Source organism: Quercus suber, unplaced genomic scaffold (genome assembly GCF_002906115.3).
Source record: "Quercus suber isolate HL8 unplaced genomic scaffold, Cork oak 2.0 scaffold_87, whole genome shotgun sequence".
In the NCBI taxonomy this organism is placed as follows: Eukaryota; Viridiplantae; Streptophyta; class Magnoliopsida; order Fagales; family Fagaceae; genus Quercus; species Quercus suber.
This window is the reverse complement of record NW_027069552.1, coordinates 1,447,057-1,463,699: the sequence shown is the minus strand read 5'-3', so window position 1 is coordinate 1,463,699 and position 16,643 is coordinate 1,447,057. Positions and strand designations below refer to the sequence as shown.

At 41.2% G+C, this 16,643-nt stretch overlaps 1 protein-coding gene across 1 annotated transcript; it reads right to left on the bottom strand.

Moving 5' to 3' along the window:
- Window positions 1–2,579: 2,579 nt before the first annotated feature.
- Window positions 2,580–16,328, bottom strand: LOC112035621 (methyl jasmonate esterase 1-like). Its single transcript, XM_065774192.1, has 3 exons — window positions 15,906–16,328; window positions 3,350–3,481; window positions 2,580–3,219 (listed from the first exon to the last, which is right to left on the bottom strand). Exons 1-3 carry the CDS (start codon window positions 16,326–16,328, stop codon window positions 2,923–2,925), a joined length of 852 nt encoding a protein of 283 aa, XP_065630264.1. The 3' UTR covers window positions 2,580–2,922.
- Window positions 16,329–16,643: the final 315 nt, after the last annotated feature.

The following is a 16,643-nucleotide window of genomic DNA, read 5'->3' as shown; positions in this document are numbered from 1 at the left end:
CCTAAAGTCTCGCATCTTTTTTTCACCGATGACAGCATCATTTTTGGACGAGCAACAAGGGAGGATGCTGCTGAGATACAACGATTATTACAGGTCTATGAAGCCTCTTCTGGCCAGCAGCTAAATAGAAATAAGACTTCAATCTTTTTTAGTTCTAACACGGAGATGGAGGTAAAGGAAGATGTGAAAAACATGTTCGGTGTTGATGTCATCAAACCCCATGAATCCTACCTCGGATTACCCTCGTTGGTTGGGAGATCTAAGTCTAATACCTTTGCTCACTTGAAACAGAGAGTGGCAAACAAGGTGTCTGGATGGAAGGCAAAATTATTGACTAATGCTGGTAAAGAAATCTTGATTAAGGCAGTGGTACAGGTGGTGTCATCTTACACCATGAGCTATTTTCTCCTGCCAAATAATCTCTGTGATGACCTTGTCGGGATGACTACACAGTTCTGGTGGGGCCAAGCAAATAAGGAGAGGAAATTAGTTTGGCTAAGCTGGAAAAAGCTGTACATGCCAAAAGATAGAGGGGGTCTGGGCTTCCGCGACTTAAAACTCTTCAATTTAGCTCTCTTAGTGAAACAAGGATGGAGGCTGCCAACAAACACCTCCTCCCTATTCTGCTAAGTCTTTATAGCTAAATACTTTCCTCATGGTAGCTTTGTAGATGTTGACATAGGAATAAACCTGTCCTATGCGTGAAGGAGCCTTATGGTAGCTCAAGGGGTGGTGCGAAAAGGCATCAGATGGTAGGTGGGTGATGGAGCTAACATTAGAGTGTGGTGTGATAAATGGATTCCAAGACCGAGCACCTACATGGTGGTTTCTCCTGAAAAGCCGAGTCCATAGGTTGCTCTGGTCAAAGATGTCATAAACAGAGGAGCATTTACATGGGATGTGGAGCTGGTCAAACAATGCTTCAACGCTGAGGATGCTTCAACTATTTTGGGTATTCCGCTTAGCGTGACTGGCAGACATGATAGGTTGATTTGGGCTGTTAATAAATCTGGGAAATTCTCAGTTAGATCGGTGTATGCGTTAGCGTATGAGGAAAAGCTAGAACAGAGCAGGGGAGATTGTTCAAACGCCTCAATGCGCAAACGGGTGTGGAGAAGTATTTGGCAGCTGAAACTCCCTCACAAGTTGAGACATTTTGCATGGAAAGCAGGCCGGAATATACTTGCCACCAAGGACAATCTCATACGAAGGAAAATCACGGAGGATAATACATGTGTCTTATGCGGTCAACCTGAGGAAACAACCTGTCATTTATTATGGTTTTGCAAGCACGCCCATAAAGTATGGGAATCCAGCAAGTTGGCTCTTCCATTCGTCATTGATCAATCATGGACCTTTTTAGATATTATACAGAACCTGCAAGACTAGGAAGTAACAAAGCCCGGTTTGTTAGAGAAGGTCATCTCAGTTTGCTGGGGAATATGGAAGGACCGAAATGAAAGAAGGATGGGGGGCTCAGGCAAACCGGGAATAGTGATTCTGAAAACCGCTTTGCACCTCGTGGAAGAATACATCACTGCAAATGATATTAGATTGGGAGATAACCTGGGTGTGGGCCCAGTGAAAATTTAGAAGCCACCTAATCCAGAACGGTGCAAGGTAAACGTAGATGGTGTAGTTTTCAAACACAGGAAAAAAGTGGGAATAGGAGGGTGATTCGGGATGAAAGTGGGAAGGTAATCGCAGCCTTAAGCAAGATAGTGAACGCTCCGTTGGGGGCTGTGGAGATTGAAGCAAAAGCAATGGAGGCCGGGGTTTCTTTTGCAAGAGACGTGGGCATTAGGGAGGTGGTGTTTAAAGGAGACTCGTTGATCATTTGCAAGGCTCTTCAGGGAGTTGGGGGAGCACCTTCGTCCATTCAAAATGTGCTTGACTGAACAATGGAACTTGCATTAGGTCTTAGGAGCTTTGCTTTCTCTCATTTGAAAAAACAGGGAAATGTCCCTGCTCACTTGTTAGCACAGTATGCTAAAGAGCTTGATAACTATGTAGTTTGGCTAGAGGAATGCCCTAGCTTTTTAGAGCACGCGTGTGCTCATGACATATCTGTAGTTTCTCACTCTTGTCTTTAATGGTATTATTTAGTACTTTCCTATCAAAAAAAAAAAAAATAGTATTATCAGTTTTATCTTATTTGATTTATTCATATTATACAGTGCCCTGGCCCAGTGACCCTAGCCATAAAATTAATTTTATTTTATAGTGATAGTTCTATTTAGAAATAATACACCAAACAATCTTCTTCATTCAACAAACACCAAAAAAATAATTGAGCATAAATCTGTTTTTGCATGAGTTGGAAAAATAAAAATATTGTGTAAGCATAATATTGGAAGATAGATATTTTATTGAGAAATATGAAAATAGATATCCTTATCCAGAATAAGAGTTGTCTCTATAACGACCAGTTTGGATTAAAAGGAAATAGAGGGAAAGTAGAGTTGGAGAGAAGGAGACTCGAGTAGAGTAGAGTTGACCAAATTCGCCCTAAGTTCCATCTAAGAAATATTTATTTGAGATTAGGGAAGCAATTTTTTTTTTCACTTTTTTTTTTTTGATAAATTTTTATTAGAGTAATATCAATAACAACGTAATATTATTTTTTTATTAAAAAATATTCACTAGCAAAAGGAAGCTACACTTCCACTACAAATTATACTCAATGGATAAGGATGAGTGTCCTCATCCTAGCTTGTCCAATGTACAGATGTACTAGACACAATCTCAATCCATATTCAATGTAAGTGAAAAAAGTTATACAAAATTTTATACCCATGAAAGACTTATTGATATTTATCACTTGTGCCATAACACCAATGGCTTATTTACTATAAGCTATAGCTTAGTATTCTCTTTGATTTCAATGTTGTGTTGAAACTTGAAAGTAAAATGTCCCATGCATTAGAAAATGGGATAAGAATATTTCTCAGCAATGTCTTGGAGATGAGCCCAAAGCTCAATTGGCTTAGACATCATGACCATGTGATCGGATCCTTTGATCTCCACCACATCATTGGGTGGATTTCTCTCAATCATCCACAATTGAAGATCTCTCCTTGCCACCTTATCTTTTTCGGATATGATGTAAACCCGTTTAGCCGACCCATAATTCTCAAAGGACAACATTAGCTGCTTTGATAGGTCTTCATCACTAAATAAACGTAATGGTCTCAACAACAAGGTAGCCAGTGTCAAATCCTACAACAATTGTAACATACAATGTTGATCATGATAAGAAAGTTGATATGTTGGTTTCAACAAGAACTTTTGTAATTAATATAATGTATTTTCCATTCTATTTTTGTTTTTAAAAAAATGCAATTCTTACCTCAATTGGGCTAAGTTGGAACACATCTGATGCCAAGTACAAGGGCCCAAAGATGAAAGTGGTTGGAGGATTGTTTGGGCCTTGGTCGTATGTATAGTGACTGTCAAGCAGAGAGCCTTGTTGGCTGAAAGACTATAATAATTAGACATCTCAATGTCAAGATGCAAAGAGTAGGTCACTAACAAAAGCCAATTTAATAGAGTTGATCACTTGATTCTAAAAAAATAAATAAAAAGAGTTGATCACTTGATTCTAAAATTAAAATTAAAAAAAGAAAAGAAAAGAAAAAGGTGTTGATCTCTAACAACTATGAATCTCCTATCATAAATTTATTATTAGACAAATCAGTGTCAAAATGCAAAGAGTAGGTTGCTAACTAAAAGCAATTTAATAGAGTTGATCACTTGATTCTTTAAAAAAAGAGAGAGTTGATCTCGAACAACTATGAATTTCTTATCATGAAATTTATTATTAGACTAATCAGTGTCAAAATGCAAAGAGTAGGTTACTAGCAAAAGGCAATTTAATAGAATTGATCACTTGATTCTAAAAAAGAAGAAGAAAAAAGAGAGTTTTTTTTTTTTTTTTTGATAGGAAGAAAAAAGAGAGTTGATCACTAACAACTATGAATTTCCCATCATGAAAATTTATTATTAGACAAATCAGTGTCAAAATGCAAAGAGTAAGTCACTAACAAAAGGCAATTTAATAGAGTTGATCACTTAATTCTCCAAAAAAAGGAGTTGGTCACTAAATTTCCTATCATGAAATTTCTGATTAAATAAAATTGCAAAGAGTAGGTGGCTAAAAAAAGGCAGTTTTAATAGAGCTGATCAGTGATCACTTGATTCTCAAAAAAAAAAAAGAAAAAAAGAAAAAAAAAAGAGTTGATTACTATTTTTTTTTTTAAATTTTTATACAAGAGAGTTTTTTTTTTTTTTTTTATTGATTCTAAAAAAAAAAGAAAAAAAAAGAGTTGATTACTATTTTTTTTTTTTATACAAGAGAGTTGATTACTAACAACTATGAATTTCCTATTATGAAATTTGGACAGGTAAATAATAATATAATGAAACGTAAATATGGTATAGTAAATTGTATAGCTTTGTTTGGGTCTATATAAAATTATATGACCTATTTTCTTTAGCTAGATTTTATTTATTTATTTAGATGATGGGTAGGTTGAGATGATGGTAGAACCAGGAAGCCTGAATAATTTTTTGACCATCCTAAACATTTGGGACAGCGCTAGCTTTAATAAGAGCTCATCTTTGGGTCTAAACATTTCACAGCATCTCAAGTCATAGTTAAATGTTAACTTGGGCCTGAAAGCTTTAATAAGAGCTCATCTTTGGGTCTAAACATTTCACAGCATCTCAAGTCATAGTTAAATGTTAACTTGGGCCTGAAAGCTCATGATATATATATATTGAGAAGAAAAAGCTTATGAATTTTGTTTTAGAGAGATTCAAATTGCAGGGGTAAAAGGGTTACAAGCAGCACTTACTAGTTAAATCTATTAAACTTAATTAATATTGTACTTTACCATTAAAATGAAAAAAAAAAAGAAAAAAAGTGCATTAAGACAGTGAATACTGATGATATGCTAAAATTATCAGTGAGTTGTAGGCTCCAAGTCATTCTAATGGGTACCTGTAAATAAGAACAAAGTGATGAGAATCAACAAGCATTCAAGGATCTATTGTATGTTCCTGTTGGGCCTATTACTAAAGCAAGATCCAAGAAGATCAAAGAAGTACTTAATGGGCTGATTCTAACGCAGGACATTCCAAGCTTGGCCCAAAGGAAGATGAAGGTGTAATAAATTTAATCCAAGCTATTGAGGGCTAATCTGGCTTGATTGGGTGTAATTTATGGCGTGGATTAATGGCTGATTGACTTTCAGCTCCATATTAGTTAATAGACATTTTTTCTATTTTGGAGATTATAATTTCAAACCAGATCTACCTTAATTTAGGGCTTTTATTATTTAGAACGTTTTTAGCTATTTTCCTATTTTGGATCTGCTAATTTCAGACCAAATCAACTTTTATTTAGGGTTTTTTTTTTTTTTTATTCAATACGGTTTTTTTTTATTTTTTTTTTTTTTATATATATTTTCTATTTTCAACCATGTCTTATAAGTAGCATGCACTTATTGTAATAGAGGATTTATTAAATAAAAATTAGAAAAAGTGAGGCTTTACTCTTCTTTTGGTTCTTCAAGAACTGTGAACTTATCAGGGATTCTTCCTTGTGACGTTCAAACTTTATACCTTTGGTTCGTGATTCAATTATAATCATTGGGTCAAGGTGTTACACCTATACCTTTGGTTTGCGTTTCGATTATAAACGTTGCGTCAGGGTTTCTATCAAAAATCTAAATTTTAGTTTTCTTGGGCAAGTATTCCAATATTTTTGTTGGGTCTCAAAGCGTGACGATTGAGGTTCGCATCACAAAGGGACCAAACAGAAGGCACCGGTGTGGTACCGACTAAAACCCTTCCGAAGGTCAAGTTAGTAAATGAGAAGTCTCTATGAACTCTATAGTGAGAGAGCTAGAGAGTTTTTGCGTACTTGAGGAAAGTGGGGGTCTTATATAGTAGCTGGTGGTGAACCAAGATCCATTGAGAGTGGGGATTTTCCTTTATGGAGAAGATCTGGTACTAGGGTTTTCGAGATTGTAAGCGGTCTTTCCATATGAAGGGGATATGAATCTGTAGCAGTTCATCTTGTGTAACATGCAAGATGTTTCCTAATATGGATTTTCGTGAGGATCAAGTAAGGCTATGCTGGACCCGTCTGCTTTCTATTTTCTCCGTCGACCTTCCATTTGCCCTTCGGGATTTAGTATGGCCTCGTCCCTTTTTATGCCGTCGCTCTAGTCCTTCCATTTACTCCTGCGGCACTGACAGACCCATAGGCATCGTAAGTTTCCCTTGCATGATGTTCCGTGTCATGTTGAAAAACACTCCAATCAGCTGCCCCCACCTCCATGGTTCCGTTGGTTTCAGCTGATGGGCTGTGGAGTACTGTGAGTATTTATGGTCATTCATTATAGTTTTATCGAAGAGAGTGTCATTAAATGGCGTGAGTAGCTCTAGGTTTTAAATGTTAGGTGACATGTGGTGCTTGCTGGTTGGTCTCGTTTCTAATCATGAGTGTCGCTTAGTATACCGCGCCTCTTCTCTCTATAAATAGTTCTTTCCTCTCTGGTCATTTCTTTTACTTTACTTTATTCTTCATCCTTTGAGAGCTTTGAGACCTAAGTATACACGCTGACCCATCTTTCACAAGCACCTATTGCTTGTGCCTCCGTCAGTCTCGCGGATTCCGTCACCTTTATAGAGCCATCTATTTATCTTGTAAGTCTTCTTCTCCCCTTCTATTTTTTCTTTTTATTTATATCTTTTCTAGCTAGTCGTCACCTCTATAGATACCCATCAAATAGGTTCTTAGAATACCTCTGACGCTTATAGGTGAATAGATGTAAGGTGATAGAGAAGCGACGAATGAACAATCATCGTCAATCCGTGAGGGTGTGGGCTACGATGAACTCTACCCGTCAGGTCGTGAGTCTGAGGAATATTTAACCTCGTTCTCAGAAAGGGAACTGTTTGCTCACTCCCCTGTTGAGGAGGAAGAGGAGTATAAAGAAGATGAGGGGGAGGCTATGGGTGACGAGGATGAGGAAGGAGAGGGAGAGGGAGGTAGTGAAGGAAATGATGAGGGCGATAAAGGGGTGGTGGACGAGGAGGGGGAATGTTAAGAGGTTGGTGATGGTTCTAGGCCTTTCATCCTTCCCCTTATACGGACGGTGAGTGACTTCTAACCAACCATGTTACCAAACGTTTTTAACAAACTTCATGACCATTTCCAAATCCCAGATAACATTCCTATCCGTTTACCAAGGAAATATGAGAGGTGTTACTTTGGGAAGACAACAGACGTTGGCATGTATGACGCCATGTTTGCTACTAGTTTGAGGTTGCCACTGATGGAGTTGCACAGTTAGCTCGCTAATTATATTGGGTTATCCATCAGCCAAATAGCCCCAAATGTGTGGAGGATATTCTTAGGGGTTGAGGTGATATGAGGTCAGCTGAGTGGTGGCAATCGTCACCTTACCCTCGACGAGTTCTTTTACTGTTATAAGGCCTTAGCAGATTACCTCGTCTAGAGGCATTTATCATTTCTTAGTGAGGAAGACATCGCTTAGGTTGGTGTCAGACATGCTTGATTCGAATAAAAATTGGAAGAGCATATATTTTTTCATTCAAGGGATGGATTGGGTGTGTAGACTCAAGGAGTGGGATAGCATGCCTAACGGGTTTGATAACACCTGAGGCATTGTTAGGGAGTTAGGTGTGCCGTCCGCCCTTCTTATTTCTACCTCGTTTGTTTCTCCTAATACTTATATATTTCTTGTTGTTTCCAGCCCAGGTTCGGCTGGAGATTACCGACGAGTAGGAGAGCTTCATTAGGCACGTCTTGGAGATTCCCTTCGAGCAGAGGAAGTGGAAGGATCTAGTTACACTTGACACTATCCATGCCTTCTATGGTGGTCCAATGCCGACGCTAGAAGCCTGTCAGTTGCAAGCTTTCTCCCACCGTCATAAGTTCTTTTTGCTTGCTTACCTGTCCAACATATCTACTTTTGTTTTACTCCTTCCATCGTCTTTATTTATTTATTTATTTATTTCAGAGATGGATGCAGGAAGGCAGAGAGCGCTGGTAAGGAAAGCTGCCTTTGCACATAAGCAAAAGGAGCAGGCGTCCAGGTTGGCTCCCAATATGGCCCTTAAAGTCACACTTAAGAGAAAAAATAACATTAAGGATGACCATCTGTCAAAGAAGGGGACGGTTCAATTGATTAGGGAGCAACAGCAGAAGGCTTCGTCGCCTCTTCTTCCCCCTCTTTATGGAGCCGAAAAGGGTTTGATGATCGGGAAAGGACCTGTAGCTCTGAGCCCCGTCCAAAGGTTGGTCACTTATAAGGATTATGTCATTGAGATGGTCTCTTTAATCATCAAGGAGACAGACTTGGATCCTTGTGGTGAACACTCTTTGGAGGACTTGGGGGCTTCTGGCCTCTACAACCTGTCAAGGGTATGTCCCCATCACTTAAATTATACTTCAAAAATTTGCTTTTGATTTTAACCGTCATGTTTTGTTTCAGGCATTAGTGTGTATGAAGGTCCTTTAGGACAGGTGTGTGGCCAATGAGGGGGTAATTTGATGGTACTATAAATGACAGGAGATTGAGAATAAGGAGTGGGCACAATACTTGGAGGCCATCCGTACCCTCAATCAAGAGTTGATGGCAAAAACTAAGGCGCTTGTGGAGGAGACCCATCGACTTGAGGAGGCGGAGAAAACGAAGACCAACTTGGCAATGGAGCTGGCTGCTCTTCGTGAGTAGATGGAGAAAGCCAGAGTTGACACCATGGCTGAGTTCTAGATTTCTCAACCCTTCTTTGATGCTTGTGGCGTCTACTATGGTGACGGGTTTGAGGATTTCTTAAAGCAGGTGAGAGTTACTTATCCCAATCTCGACTTGTCCCAAGTCGTAATAGATGACACAGTCCCGCCGACACCTAGAGGAGATGACACCGTCAGCAATGAGACCGTTGACTCCATTCATATGATTGAGCATGAGGTGAAGGACACTGACAGAGTGGTCATCGCCAAGCCTACCCTTGAGGGTCCTGACGTCATTGTGGTCTCGTCCGGTGAGAACCCGACTACTGTTGAAGGATTGTTCGTTGTGAACCCAACTGCTCCTGATGCCTCTTTGTCTTGATTTTTCCCTTCTTTTGTATTTAAGTTCTTGTAGGATTATTTGTAAGACAGTAATTAATGCCCCCTCCTTTTGGGGTTTTTATGTAAAAACATTTACCTGTTTAGGTTACATTTACTATTTTTATCCGTTGCCTATACTTGTTATATTTTGTCTTCATTTTAACCGTGTATGCTTCTCTTGTATTGGTACCGTTGACGTTTTATTCTATCCGTCCACCTTGTAGGTAGGGCTTAATGTAATTTTGGGATCAGGTACCCGTCAGTATCCTTGGTCGTCTGTCCACCCGTAGGTGGGAGTTAGTAAAATTTTTAGACCAGGTACCTGTCGATATCGTTGGTCGTTCGTCCATCCCTTAGGTAGGACTTAGTAAAATTTCTAAGACCAAGTACCCATCGGTATCCTTGGCCGTCCGTCCACCTCATAGGTAGGACTTAGTAAAATTTCTAAGACCAGGTACCCGTCAATATCCTTGATCGTCCGTGCACCCCGTAGGTAGGACTTAGTAAAATTTCTAAAACCAGGTACCCGTCGGTATCCTTGGTCGTCCTCCACCCTTAGGTAGGACTTAGTAAAATTTTTAAGACCAAGCACCCGTCGGTATCCTTGGTTGTCCGTCCACCCCGTAGGTAGGACTTAGTAAAATTTCTAAGACTAGGCACCCTTCGGTATCCTTGGTCGTCTGTCCACCCCGTAGGTAGGACTTAATAAAATTTCTAAGACCAGGCACCCCTCTATATCCTTGGTCGTTCTTCCACCCTATAGGTAGGACTTAGTAAATTTCTAAGATTAGACACTCATTGGTATCCTTGGTCATCTGTCCACCCCGTAGGTAGGGCTTAGTGTAGTTTAGATGGTCTATTGAAGGGTAGAGAGTAGAGCAACGTTTCTGATAATGCATCCAAGTCTTATTAATAATAAAAAGAGCTAAAAAGAAACTCGACATCCTTAGAGTCTTAACATCTTTTGACATTTAACTTTTGATACAAAAATGGAAAAATGAAAAGAAAGCGATAAAATAAAGTGCATTTGACCACTACTGGTAGTACTTCCTCAAGTGCTTAGTGTTCCACGAGTGATGGAGCTTCTGCCTATCGAGGGTTTCCAAGTAGTAAGTCCCCTTCCTATGGTAGTCGGCGATTTTGTAGGGTTCCTCCCAATTAGGGCCCACCTTACCCTATGAGGGATCTCTGGTAGCCGTCATCACCTTCCTGAGGACCAGGTCTCTGACCTAAAAATGATGAGGCATGTCCTTGGTGTTGTAGTGCTTTACCATAAGGTCCTGATAACAAGCCATCCTCTGTTCTGTTGTTGCTTTAACGTCATCAAGAAGATCTAACTGTAGGCGCATCCCTTCTTCGTTCCTTCCTTTATCATGGTGGGATACTCGATAGCTAGTCAATCCCACTTCTACCAGGATGACGACTTCGTATCCGTATGTGAGGCAGAAAGGTGCCTCTCTTGTAGGTGTGTGAACTGTCATCCTATACACTCACAGGACACTAGGTAACTCATCTGGCCATATGCCCTTTGCCCCCTCAAGTCGAGTTTTGATCATTTTAAGTAGGGATCGGTTTGTGACTTTAACCTGTCTGTTGGCCTGGGGGTGAGCGGGAGAGGAGTAGTGATTCTTGATGCCCAACTATTGGCAGAAATCTCTGAATGCATCATTGTCGAATTGCTTTCCATTGTCAGAGACGATGACCCTGGGGATCCCGAAGCAGCAAATGATGCTTTTCTAGACAAAACTTTGGACATTTTTCTCTGTGATAGTGGCCAATGGTTCTGCCTTGACCCATTTGGTGAAGTAATCGATCCCTACGACGAGGAACTTGAGCTGCAGTATGGCGATGGGGAAGGGCCCAACTATGTCCAATCCCCATTGTGCAAATGGCCAAGGGGCGCTCAATGGTGTAAGTTCTTTAGTTGGTTGTTGTATGATGTTGCTGAAGCATTGGCACTTGTCACACGCCTTCACGTAAGACTAGACGTCCTTCTACATAGTGGGCCAGTAGTATCCAGCTCGTATTAGCTTGTGAACTAGTGAGCGTACCTTTGAATGGTTCCTGTATATTCCTTCGTATACTTCTCTCATGACATAGTCTGCTTCGTCGGGGATCAGGCACCTCAAATATGGATGGGAAAAAACTCTTTTGTAAAGGACATCTCTCATCATGACAAAATGTGAAGACTGCACCTTCAGTTGGTGGGATGCGTTGCGGTTTTCTGGCAATGACCCATCTTTAAGGTAGTATATGATTGGCGTTGTCCAGTTAATTCCTGTGTACTCATTACGAGCATGTCGTCTACGTATACTTCTACATTTCGCCTAATCTATTGTGCAAACATTTTGTTAATAAGCCTTTAGTGCGTCACCCCTGGGTTCTTTAATCCAAACGGCATGACTTTGTAGCAGAAGAGTCCTTGGCTCGTGAGAAATGAGGTTTTCTCTTGGTCTGCTTCATCCAACTTGATCTGATTGTATCCAAAGAAGGCATCCATGAAACTTAGCAATTGGTGGCCAGCCGTAGAGTCCACGAGGAGGTTGATGCGTGGGAGTGGATAGCTGTCCTTCGAGCACGCTTTGTTTAGGTCAGTGAAGTCTATGCACATTATCCACTTGCCATTTACTTTTTTGACCATGACCACGTTGGTTAACCATTCAGGGTAGTAGACTTCTTTAATGAAATCTGCCTTTACCAGTTTGCGTACTTCTTCGGCTATGCCTTTGTCCCTTTCTTGGGTGAAGACCCTCATCTTCTGCCGAACTAGGGGGACGGACGGGAATATGTTGAGCTTGTGTACCATGGTACTAGGGTTGATCCCTAGCATGTCCTCGTGACTCCAAGCGAAGACATCTTGATTGTTCTTTAGGAAGAGGGCAAGCTTTTTGCGAACCGAAAGGTCGACTTGTGTGCCAATACGTGTGGTTTAGCCTGGGATGTTATTATTTAAGGAGACTTCCTCCAGGTCTTCTGTAGGCTCTACTATTGCCCTTCTCTCTTCGATATTCAGCGCCTGTAGGTGATCATCCATTTCTAGCATGGAGACATAGCACTCACGGGTGGCCATCTAGTCCCCTCATGCCTCCTCTATCCCATACTTCATTGGAACTTTACCAACAGGTGGTACGTGGATGTAGCCGCCTTCCATGCGTTAAGCGTGGGTCGACCAATGATTGCTATGTAGGTAGAGGAACAATCAACCACAAGGAAACTAACCTCCTTAGTGAGCTGTTAAGGGTATGTCCCAATGGTTATTGGCAAGGTGATGGTCCCTACGGGGAAGACCTTGGTGCCACCAAAACCTACTAACAATGTGTCTGATGGTAATAGGCGTTCTTTGTCAATCCTCATTTGCTGGAACACTGGGTAGTAGAGGATATTTGCCGAGCTCCCGTTATCTACTAGAACTCATCGAGTATTGAAATCTACAATTGACAGGCTGATAACCAAGGCGTTGTCGCCTAGTGTCGTCTTCTATGAAGCTGATGACGGGGTTGTCAACCTTCGCTACCTTAGGAGGTTGTCCAGAGATTTGGACGCTCTGCATCATACGTAAATATGTCTTCCTTACCTTTTTAGATGATCATGCCATAGTGTTTCCCCCTACGATTATCCTTATCTCTCCGAGTGGGTCTTTGGGCATTTCTTCAACTCGTCAGTTGTGCTTAGGGTCCCTTGGCGGGTTTTCACCACCCCTGACGAATCGCTGTAACTTCCCCTGCTTAATGAGTTTTCCAATGCTGCTGGAGGTTGGTATACTCAGAGGTGTCATGCCTATGGTCCTGGTGGAAACATCAATGCTTGTTTTGGAGCCTTTTGCTTGGATCGTCCTTCAACTTGTCTAGCCATGTCAGTGCCACGTCGTGCCTTATCTGCATGAGGACTTGATCCAGCGGGGTATTTAAGGGGGTGAAGTTTACTATCCTCCCCGACGGGGGTTTTAATCTCCTGTCCTTCATTCTCTCATTCATTCGGGCTACCTTCCTACTTTTGTCTGGATGAAGGTTATCTTGCCTCTGTCTCTTCCTTGGCCCATCCCCCTGGGCTATTATCACGTCTTCGATGTTCATGTATTTCGTGGCTGTGTACAGCATTTCGGCCATCATTTTTGGGTCATTTTTGTAGAGGGAGAAGAGAAACTTCCCCGGCCTTCACCCACGGGTGAAGGCAGTGACAAGGAGTTTATCATCAGCTTTGTTAATCAGGAGGGCCTCTATGTTGAAAAGGGTTACGTATGAACTTAGGCTTTCATCTTCCCACTGTGTAATGCTCAGTATGGTGGCTAAGGACCTTTTGTGTCTTTGTCCCCCGATGAAGTGCGTGACAAAGTGTCCACTCAACTCTTTGACGGTTGAGATAGTGTTTGGGGTAAGTTTATTGAACCATACCCTTGCTGGTCCTTTCAATATGGTAAGGAAGGCCCTACACATAATTTCGTCTAGAACTCCTTACAAGTGCATAAGGGTTTTGAACAACCCCAAATGGTCCAGTGGGTCTCATGAACCGTCATATTCCTCTACCTATGGCATTCGAAACTTGGCTGAAAGGGTGAAAGCAATTACTTATATGGTGAAGGGTGAGTCGGTTTGTTGGACTAGTTTGTCCAAGTTGGTGGATACTCGTCCTCTCAGGGCATTCATCATCATGTCCATTTTTTCTTTCATCCTCTGCATCTCCTGTGCCATGCGCAACACACTAACTTCCAGCTCGGAGGGACGACTGGTATCTTGCTGATCTCTTCTGCTGACGGCATGACTTTCCTCTTGGCCGTTCCTTTCTTGGTGATCATTCGTCAAGGGATGATTGTTGTCACGTTCCTTCTTGTCTTGTCTGTCATTCTGATCGCTCGGCTCCTGATCATTTTGCTGCTCCAGCTGTCGTTCCAACTCGTGGTTTCGCTGAGTGAGCCGTTCAATTGCTGCGGCAAGGGTTTGTACTTGCCTCTCTAATGCGCTGGGCGAGTTCTTGGTCTCTTGGTTGGTAATGGCCATTGATCGTGTTAGGACCATACAACTCTTTGTCTGCGATATGGCTTATCACTCATTTCCAATAGACGGCTCCAACTAATGATATGCTAAAATCGTTAGTGAGTTGTAGGCTCCAAGTCACTCCAATGGGTACCTGTAAATAAGAATAAAGGGACCAAACAGAAGGCACCTATGTGGTACCGACCAAAAACCCTCTGAAAGTCAAGTTAATGAATGAGAAGTCTCTATGAACTCTATAGTGAGAGAGCTAGAGAGTTTTTGCATACCTGAGGAAAGTGGAGGTCTGGTGCTTATATAGCAGCTAGTGGTGAACCAAGATCCCTTGAGAGTGGAGATTTTCCCTTATGAAGAAGATTTGGTACTAGGGTTTCCGAGATTGTAGGGTGTCTTTCCATATGAGGGGTGTAAAGTTGTGATTTACAACTATGTTCTATATTGGCTTTATTCCATGACAAAATGTGTTGTAATTACTTTAATTCATTTCTTTGTATTTTGTGGGATTTAATTGTATTGGGTTTAGTATCAAGTTGGTGAAGACTCAAGTTTTATTGAAGATCAGTGGATCTCGCAGGTGTGTCGCTGGAAGCTAACTCGCGAAAGAGCCATGTGAGAAGCACATGACTGGAAGCTGAAGAGTCGTATCAGGCTGTCGTTTTCGCGAGTGTCTCGCGGGTAAGGCCTTCCCGCGAGATAGTTGCGAAACATTCTGCCTGGAGGTTTTTTAAGAGTAACTTTCTTACCCTTCACCTATACTATATATACCCTTATTACCCACAAATGTAAGAGAGGCTATTCAGAGAGAAAAACCCTAGAGAGGTTTTCTAAAACACACACACCCATCTTTTGAGAGAGAGCTACTCATCCTTAGTGAGAAATCATTATAGTCTCTTCTCCATCCCTCTCCCATTATCATAGCTTGAGAGGAGATTTGTACCCAAACACAACCCACACCTATTCAGAGTGTAGAGAATGTTTTGGAGTTGTTAGGAAGCATTGGAAGAAGCCAAGGATGGCAGATGCAACATGGAGCTTGTTGTGAGATCCAGAGAACTAAGACAAGACACAGTTCCGAGAAGCCTTGTTGGAGTAGGAGCTTGGAGGGTTTAGGTACATTGGGTAGATTAGGCTTGGAGGGTCTCTTACTAACCTATGTATCCCAACTAATTGTCTAGTGGATCGATTTCCGCTTGGAGGGCGGCGGAGAGGTTTTTCGCCAAGTTCTTTGGTTTCCTCTTCGAAAACACATCTCGTTGTTTTCTGTGTTTGCATCCTTCTTCCCTACTCTTTTATATTCCATTATACTACTGTGTTGTTTAGTTTATGGATTAGAGTAGCTTATTTGTTCATCCGCTCGCATTTACACTATTCTGCACTTAGTATTAAGTTAGTGTAAAATCTATCGAGCCGTTATTTTAATTGGGGGTCTAAATTGCTCGTGTTTTCAACACATTTTCGAGCTTTCAAGGGGAATATGAATTTGTAGCAGGTTCGCCTTGCGTAATATGCAAGATGTTTCCTAATATGGATTTTCGTGAGGATCAAGTAAGGCCATGTTGGACTCATCGGCTTTCTAGTTTCTCCGTTGGCCTTCCATTCGCCCGTTGGACACTTTTGCCGTTGGGATTTAGTGTGGCCCCGTCCCTTTTTATGCCGTCGCTCTAGTCCTTCCGTCTACTTTTGCGGAACTAACGGACCCATAGGCACCGTCAGTTTCCCTTGCGTGACGTGTCCTTGTCATGTTGAAAAACACCCCTATCAAATACCATTTGATTGAGGGTGGAAATGTTGAGGGCTGGCCCAGGCATTAAGGCAGTGACAAAAACAGCAACAAAGATCTTACTTGGAAAATATTCCATGGCTTGAGAAATTGCCAAACAACCAAGGCTATGACCAACAAGGATTACTCTTTCATGAGAAGGAAGAGCTTCCATGAACTCCCTCAAGGGCTTGAAATAGTCAAAACTTGATTGGAGATCATTTGCCTGCAATGGATTGATCCCAGAAGCAGCTAAGTCTAGTGCAGTGACATTGTGACCAGAAGATTTTAGAAGTGTCACAAGCTTATACCAGGACCAAGCTCCAAGGCATGAACCATGAATTAGCACAAAGTGTTTGCCGGTTCTTGGTGGCTCCTTACTAGCCTCAATTCCAAGAGATGAAAGAATGATACAGAAAGAAATTAACATGAAATGCTTCTTACTCAGCTCCGTGTTATGTTCTGTTCTTCCTAAGGAGTATGGACAGACAAATTTGTTATGGGGTTTAATGAAGTTATAAAGAGGTAGAACTATTCCATTTGACGTTTGACCTATATAATTTTGTTTCTCTTTGTTTGAATTTGACTTTGAGACCTCTGATAAGGCCTTTTGAAAATCTTGTCACAAAGTACACTTGTCAAACAGGTTTACAAGCACAAATTATTAAATATTTTAAATTTCTTTGTGCAGTTCTCCAGTACACAAATTATCATCAATGTATAAAGGGTAGGTTTTGAAAATGAT